The sequence below is a fragment of the Cibotium barometz genome, chromosome 15 (genome assembly GCF_041138505.1).
Source record: "Cibotium barometz isolate CiBa-2024 chromosome 15, ASM4113850v1, whole genome shotgun sequence".
Lineage (NCBI taxonomy): Eukaryota > Viridiplantae > Streptophyta > Polypodiopsida > Cyatheales > Cibotiaceae > Cibotium > Cibotium barometz.
Genome location: NC_141060.1, coordinates 23,823,132 through 23,832,218, shown reverse-complemented (window position 1 = coordinate 23,832,218; position 9,087 = coordinate 23,823,132). Strand labels below are relative to the sequence as shown.

General features: G+C 39.7%; 1 protein-coding gene across 1 annotated transcript; it reads left to right on the top strand.

Moving 5' to 3' along the window:
- Nucleotides 1–702: 702 nt before the first annotated feature.
- Nucleotides 703–2,524, top strand: LOC147631090 (putative carboxylesterase 17). Its single transcript, XM_086809421.1, has one exon. It carries the CDS (start codon nucleotides 1,025–1,027, stop codon nucleotides 2,003–2,005), a length of 981 nt encoding a protein of 326 aa, XP_086665547.1. The 5' UTR covers nucleotides 703–1,024; the 3' UTR covers nucleotides 2,006–2,524.
- Nucleotides 2,525–9,087: the final 6,563 nt, after the last annotated feature.

Sequence of the window (9,087 nt, the reverse complement as noted above, 5' to 3'; positions counted from 1 at the left end):
GGACATCTCTCTCTCTCTCTCTCTCTCTCTCTCTCTCTCTCTCTCTCTCTCTCTCTCTCTCTCTCTCTCTCTCTCTCTCTCTCTCTCTCTCTCTCGCAATAATCTCACATTTGTAGAATATTGACTATTCTACAGTCAGCTCACATTTGTAGAATAGTCTCTAGAGATTGCAATAAGCTCACATTTGTAGAATAGTCTTATTGACTCTCTTGTAGCATTGATAATATAAAATAGTCTTATTGACTCTTTGCTAGCACAAATTATGGGATTTAGACCATGTGAATGCAATCATAATATGTAAAATTATTAGTGACGAAGACATCATAGAAAACATATAATAAGCCCTGCTTCCTAAACTAGTTTACTTTGACTTATGTGGTGCATAACCTTTACCAAGCACCTTCTCCTTTGAAATAAGGAGGAGTGAAGTAAAAACTAGGTCTTCCAAGGAGCAATTAAGCAAAAATTAGGTGTGGTAATATTCTATGGTTTGGCTTCGGTCATAGGTAGTGCTCGAAAAAAGCCCAAGTTTAGTGTAATATCACCTTCAAATTTTTAAAAATACCTGCAAATTTGTAGCTTGAAGGTGCCAATACTTACAAAATTTGAAGGAATATAGTACAAATACCTTCAAAAATTTAAAAAAACTTTTCATTGATAATTTCTTAATTTTATATATGAAGGTTTTCTAATTTGTGAGAAAATAGTTTTTTTTTGTGGCAGTGGTCATAGGTCCAGGTTTTCAATTGCTTGTCTTCTACGTCATAGTTAGGTTGCCCATGGGTAAAGTATGTGACATTTAATGTGTAAGGGGCACGATTCATGTGATTAGATTGTAGAGCAACCTTGACTAATCTCTCACCAAACATGATGATATCAAGCCACCTTGACTAATCTCTCACCAAACATGATATCAAGCCACCAGCAACCCACAAATCGCCTCGAGTGTCTTCCTCCTAAACCTCATTAGCCAGAGAGAATCGAACTTAGAAGGAGAGAAACAGAGCTTGTGACTGAGCGGGAAATGGGCGCTAACGGGAGAGTGGTGATCGAGCACCATCCAGGTTTGCTCACTCTCTACAGCGATGGCACCTTCGAGCGCCCAACCGATCTGAACCGCCCCTCCTGCCCGGACTTTGCACAAGGTGTGGCATCCAAGGACGTGGCCATAGACGCCTCTAACGGCGTCTGGGCTCGCATCTTCTTACCCCAGTCTGTCGCAGAGAAAGCCAAACACCGCAAAGTGCCTGTCGTGCTCCATTTCCATGGCGGAGGCTTCTGCGTGGGAAGCCCCGCTTCGGCGCACGTTCACAGCTTCTGCACCCGCATGGCCGTCAAATCTTCGTGCGTGTGGGTCTCTGTGAACTACCGTCTGGCTCCGGAGCACCCTCTGCCTGCAGCTTATGAGGACGCTCACACGGCCCTTCTCTGGCTGCGCTCTGAGGCGGAATCTAGCGAGAAAGACCCATGGCTGGCCCAATTCGCAGATCTCTCCACTTGCTTTCTTGCGGGAGAGAGCGCAGGGGGCACCATAGTGCATTTCTTAGCTGCTAAAGCAGCAGGGAGGGATTGGAGCCCTGTAGACATAGCAGGTTTGCTTATGATTCACCCAGCTTTCCCACATGAGGAGCCAGAACCGGAGGCTAATTCTCTGAGCCAACTAAGGGTGCAGTTCTACCACAAGTCGTCTCTGCCGCCCGGTGCGCCATTTGGGCACCCGCTCATGAATCCTCTCCATCAGGACTCAACTATCAAGCTCTCGAGCATAACCCTGCCTCCTGTGCTTGTTGCTGTTGCTGAAAAGGATCCCCTCCGCCCAGGAGATCTCGCCTACTACCATGCCTTGCAGAATTCGGGCAAAAATGCGCAGCTCTTTGAATCTCATGGTGTCGGCCATTGTTTCCACATGCATCCTGAACAGTCTCCTGCTGCAGCAGAGACGCTCGAGGACACCATGATCGAGTTCATTAGCAAACTCACTCGAGCTTCAAAGCCCACAGCCTGATTACATATCAACGTGCCGCCCGCCCAACATCCCGCCTGTATGCCATGCCCGGACATGTACGTGACCAGTCAAAGCGTGGCTAAGGCGTCTATCTTAGAGGTCATCTCCCGCATCCTTGCAATACCCACAAATATATATATATATATATATATATATATATATATATATATATATAACAACTTTTCAAAATTAGGTTTTTTTAAGGTTATAATTATTCATTCCCTTATTTGAAAGGATAACATGTCTCTAAAGGCTTCAAATTTGAGGGTGTCATTGAACGACACCCTATTCGATCAGGGTATGAATAAATCCCCGTGTCTGCGTGCTCGTTTGGGCACAAAGTGGTTGGTTCCCAGGGTGTTTCGGCTGACCAGTCTCACCAGTCCAATCATTGACTCTTGGCAAAGCCTTATGATGTTTTATCAATATATATAGCTTGTGGTTGTTCTCCTTATGAACCAATCTAATGTTGGATGTGAAGCATCATAATTCTATTTGTTAATAAAAATATCATAGATATCTTTCATTGTTGTGTTGGATGGATATACCATTGTCTTTCGTAAAGCATGAACTTTTTGTTTCTCCATTCCTCTTCCTTCATATGGAGTTATCCAATTAGAAGATGGGTAGTACTTTCATTCTTGATCATTTTATGAATTGTTGTATAGAAATTATTGCCTAAAGGATGCTTTAAATAGAACTTTCAAAACATTAATGCTCTATCAAAAATGTTTATTAGAGTAAGACAGACTTTGTTCTTGAGATCATCTGCATCATATTGCATGCAAATTTCTATTTCCATAGAAATATCTCCTGCACTAATATTATGCGATAATGAGGCTTATCAATATCTTTCATACAATAACTACAATAACATATCATAACATGAAATGTGTGCATATTTTTCTGCCTTAATGCTCTACACATTACAATGCCACCAATGGGATTATTTTTATCTCATTACAATGCCACCAATGGGATTATTTTTATCTCATCCAAGATACTTTTTGATGAGTTTACTAAGTGCAATTATTGACTTCGCATGAATTCTAATGACCATTTGATAGTGTAGATGGAAAATTGTGCCTCCTTTCAATGAACAACTACCACAGGCAATGTATTCTTTAGTGTGATAAAATCATGAAGATTATTTAATAGTGCTTCATCAGTATCACTACCACGTAGCTCAAGTACTTTGAAATTAACATTTTTTTTTTTTTGGTTGATGACACATTGAATCTTCATTAGATAACTTCTTTACAATGACTCTACTCTTCCATATCACAGTCCTGCTCCAGACGTTGATCCATTGCACAACTCGAATTCAGGGTCCCTTAAAAACTATATTAACTGATAAATCAAGCTCCTAAAACGCTACTATTACTGGGCGTAATGGGTCTTTTCTATGCACTCTAGAATATTTTGACGTGTACGAAGAGGGGGGGAGAGAGAATAAGTGGAGGCCACATTCATGCATGCTTGCTAGAAACACTTTTGCTTGATATGGCGGAAACGAGCAGTTGAGTAAAATTTGAACATGGACCGGGTATTCAATGATTATTTGCATTGGACAAGATGACAGAGAATTGCATTAGTTAGTCAATTAGCAAAACAGAAAGAGAGAATGAGAAAATACAGAGGAAGAGAAGAGAAAATCTGGCTGCATGTTTTGGCAATCTTACGCTGGCGCTGGAGGAGTTGGTGTCATCGATTGTGGTGGACTTCCTAGCGAGCAGAGTGTAACATTGATGATAATCCTGCATGCAGAGTTGAAACGAAGACACAAAGGTAGTTAATGTTGAGGCTATTGCAGGCACGGTAGGGTTGGGGGAAGAGTCATGGCTTCTTCATGCGGAGGCGGTTCCAAAAAAAAAAAAAGATAGGGTTGGCTAACATTTAAAAGTGGCAGCTTCATGCGAAGGCCGTTAGGGTTGGCTAACATTTAAAGGTGGTAAATATAAAGTCTTTCTATAATTAATGAATTTTATTTTTCCTCTCATTATGTGCCCCTATTGATGATAGTTGTGTTTTCTTAAGACTATGTCTATTCTATTGAAGTTGTTTCATTAAGCACCCTTTTCATTGTTGTTAAAGGTTCTCATTCAAAACAAAAAACTTTTATTTATAATATGCATTTATTAACTAGGCCTAGTGGAAGAGTGTGCAAGTTGAAAGGTATGGATGTGGGTTCAAATCTTGTCCCCCCACTCTTGTTAGAAGGGTGGGACACTTGACAAAGGTATATAAAAATTCGGTTACATGAACCAAGACTCCTACCAAATTTTTTATGCAATAGAGCGTGCTTGTTTGCTACACTAAATAGTTGATCATGTGTACTACATCACATGCTGGGATGTTGAAGGCTAAAGCTAGGGCGACTCTTGAGGTTTACTAATTACGTAGTAAATCCATTAAGATATTTGTCAAAACAAAACTTTTATTTGTAATATGCATTTGTTAGCTAGGTTTAGTGGTAGAGTGTGCAAGTTGAAAGGTATGGATGTGGGTTCAAAACTCATCCCCCCCACTCTTGTAAGAAGGGTGGGACACATGAAGGTAATGAAAATTTGGTTACCCAACCCAAGGCTGATAATTAATCACTTACCTTTACTATAGTAAATCCATTAGGATATTTGTCATATCATGATCCTAACTTGAACCCCCTCTAATCTAAGGTGAAAAAAAGGAGTTTCACATATTGATAGACATATGAAGCTACTACTAAGCATACACCTTCATGACTAATTGGACAAATTAAAGTTTATAGTTGTTATCCAACAAAAATCATTCATGGCACCCTTCACATATAATTTGTAGTGATTTTTTAATCTTATTGTATATAGTTTAAAAAATCCTACAACACCCTCAAGTGCAGCCACTATAGCAGAGTTAATGCATCAGTTTCCCAATACAAGCCTATGCTCCACATGTAATTTGTGGTGATTTTTCAATCTTATTATTTTTATTAAAAGAATCCTACCACACTCTCAAATGCAAGCATAGGTAAGTTAATGTATCAGTTTCCCAAATGCAAAGTGTTCCGCTAAAGGTGGTATTTCCATTGAGAACTTACTATGTCCATAGATAAACACCCAAGCCTCCAGTGCCTTTACTGCACCTTTAATTCCTCTAATCTCACCATACATACAAGTGAAATCAATGGCAAGTTCCTCAAGAGTACCTCTCTAATCCTTGCCCACAATCTCAATGTCCAATTTTATTCCAAAAGTCAAAGGCTCAAAAAAGTCTTTGAGAGATAATTGTTAATTGCATCCTTGCATCATGGATGTTCTAGGGGTAGGTGCCTTTGGATCCATGGTAATGGTTGGCGGTGTCTTCAAAACAATTTATTGGAATAGTGTATATGGGTGTCCAAAAATTGGTGTTAATCATGTTTCAAAGGTAATGAGACAATGACCATGCATGTGTATACCTTTTTGTAGTAGAGCATTTGTTACCCATAAGGGTTGGGCCCTTGTGTTAAGATGAAAAAAATTAGGTTATTTCATATGTCCCGTTTGTTAATGGGGGGGATGATTAACTAAAAGAACCCACAAGTTTTAACACTAGTCTTTGAGGAAAAAAACCTTTTTTGTGGCTCTTTAAGAGTTTTGTTTAAAATATCTTACTCTCAAACTATAAAGTTTAAAAGAGAATGCTCTTTGTTTTAAAACATCGTACTCTCTAACTATAAAGTTTCAAAGAGAATCCTCTTTGTTTTAAAAAATTTTACTTTCTAGCTATAAAGTTTTAAAGAGAATCTTCTTTGTTGAAGAAGACAAAGAGGATCATCACCCAAGTTTTCATTCTACTCATGGTGCTATGCACAACCCAATGTTTCTATACACACCCAATGAAGCCAAAGGCAAAGGTCATGCATCTCCAAATGAAGTCTCAAGAGTCCCAAGGAGTGATGGTCACGTTCCATTCAAGGGGAATACTCAAGACCTCATGTTGAGGAAGATTTCTTTGGTGTGTCTGAGGATTACAATCATTATATGGATGGGCCTATGCATAGACATGGTGACCGTCATGGGAATGGAGATGAATTCAAAGGTGTGAAGGATAAGATCGTCCTTTCAAAGTTTAGTGATGAAGGTACTAATAATGACATCTTCGAGAAGTGGGTGAACAAATTGGCTCTCTATTTTGAGATGAACCCTTGAAGTGAAAAAGCTATGGTTTACTTTGCCACCTTACACTTGGAAGGGTATGCTCATGCATAATAGAGGCATCTCCAATCACAAGGTTATGAGGTCACAAGTTGTGATGCATTCAAAGAAGATATGAGAGACACATTCACTTCCAAGATGCACAAGGACAAACTGGTTTGTGAATGGGACGATCTACAACAAAGATACTTGTGTGTCGGGGAGTATACACATAAGTTTCTCAAACTTATGCTTCACATTGAAGGGTTTAGTGAAGAGTTCAAAATAGTCAAATATATCAAGGGCTTAAAGAATGCAATTGGAATGGATGTAAAAGCACAAAGACCAACAACTCTCGAGGATGCAATGATCTTGGCTAAGGTATATGAAGAAAAGTATGCAAATACATGGGTGAATCATCAGCCGGATTATGGGTGAATCATCAGCCGGATTATGGGTCAAATGCTTTCACAAAGCCACCTCTTACCACTCCCAATGTACCCAAATTTCCTGCCATCTATGGTAGTGGTGGTAGACCATACAATGCGGGTGCTTTCAAAAGTGGGAATACTTCTCAAAAGCCTTCACAAGCGAGTGCAAAGCCAACTAATGATGGAGTTACCAAGACCAAATTTGTGAAGGAAGACTGCATTAATGAGATGAGGGACAAAAACCTATGCTATAAATGTGGTGGGAAGTATAGCAAGGACCATTGGAAGGAGTGCAAAGTCCGCATTAATGAGATGAGGGACAAAAACCTATGCTACAAATGTGGTGGAAAGTATAGCAAGGACCATTTGAAGGAGTGCAAAGCCCGCAATTTCAAGATTAATACGATTTATTTAGAAGTGGTGGATGACACTAATGACAAAGAAATGGAGCCACTTGAGAAGCCATATGAGTTTGTGGATGCCGACTATTCTTTAAAACTAGACGGGGAGTTTCCTTTTGACCCCGATGGTCCTCTTGGTGATCTTTATGACTATGATGATGGATTACCTCATACTTTGGGTGCTACAAATGCATCTGAACACAATGCTAATCTTTTTTCCATATCCAATGAGTCTTATGCCGGTCGCAAAGGGGCACATACATTGAGATTCAAGACTAAGGTCAAGGGAAGAGATGCATTTGTGTTGGTAGACAGTGGTAGTACACACAGTTTTGTAAACTACAAATCATTGGGAAATCTAAAGTTGTACCCATATGCATTGGCAATGAAGAGAAATGTTGAAGTAGCAAATGAGGATAGCATGGATTGCACAATGATTTGTAAAAATGTGGAATTAATTCTCTCAAAGGAGTACACTTGCAAAGTTGAATTGTTGGTGCTAGATATGGGCCTGATTGATATGGTTTTAGGGTGTGATTAAGTATCAACTCTTGGAACCTTCTCTATGAATGAAGATGTGTTTCATATGCCCAAGTGCTTGCCACCGATGAGGGAGGTAGATCATACCATTGAAATGCAAGGCCGGTCATCAACAAACCTCTGTATAGATTATCAAAAGTGGAGAAAGATAAAGTAGCAAGCCAAGTTAAAGAGCTCATTGATATAGGTTGGGTGGAACCAAGTCAATCACCATTTGCATCACCCGTTTTATTGATGATGAATAAGGATGGGACTTTTAGAATGTGCATAGATTATCGGGATGTTAACAAAATCATCATCAAGAATAGGTCCCCAATCCGAAGAATTGATGATCCCTTAGATGAATTAAAGAGTGCCAAGTTCTTTACCAAGATTGAGTTGTAGTCCGGTTACCACCAAATAAGAATGAAAAGTGGGGATGAGCATCAGACGGCATTTCGTACCAAAAGAGGTCTCTATCATTTCATGGTGATGCCCTTTGGGCTATGTAATGCACCGGCCACTTTTCAAGCATGGATTGCACAATGATTTGTAAAAATGTGGAATTAATTCTCTCAAAGGAGTACACTTGCAAAGCTGAATTGTTGGTGCTAGATATGGGCCCGATTGATATGGTTTTAGGGTGTGATTGGGTATCAACTCTTGGAACCTTCTCTATATGAATTTGTAACAAGGCTTTTTGAGATTTATACATGGGAAGGAGACCATTACATTGCATGGTTTTGGCACCTCAAAGCTAACCTTGATCAATAGCACACAACTCAAGAGGGAGCTGAAAAAGAGTGGCTATATGTATGTTTTGCAGCTTTGTAAGGATGAGGACAATGAAAAAGCGAGCAAAGTTATACATATGGGCATGAAGAAGCTACTTAAGGAGTATGAAGATGTGTTTCATATGCCTAAGTGCTTGCCACCGATGAGGGAGGTAGATCATGCCATTGAATTGGAGCCAAATGCAAGGCCGGTCAACAAACCTCCATATAGATTATCAAAAGTGGAGAAAGATAAAGTGGCAAGCCAAGTTAAAGAGCTCATTGATATAGGTTGGGTGTGGAACCAAGTCAATCACCATTTGCATCACCCGTTTTGTCCCCAGTCCGAAGAAAAAATGATCTCTTAGATGAATTAAAGAGTGCCAAGTTCTTTACCAAGATTGAGTTGTGGTCCCCAGTTACCACCAAATAAGAATGAAAAGTGGGGATGAGCATAAGACGTCATTTCGTACCAAAAGAGGTCTCTATCATTTCATGGTGATGCCGTTTGGGCTATGTAATGCACTAGCCACTTTTCAAGCATTGATGAACAAAGTACTACAACCATTCCTCTTCAAATTTGTATTGGTGTTTTTTAATGACATATTGGTGTATAGAAAGAGTGAAGAGGAGCACTTGGTTCATGTGTTTACCTCAACATGAAGCAACATGGCATCCCACCTCTATGTTGGAGGGGATGGAACACCTTTTTTATGCATCCGAGGTGCATTCTTAAGTCTAAACAATAAAAACTAGCTTATTGTAATTTACTATTATGAGGCATAAAAGAGGTCCAATGGATCCAAT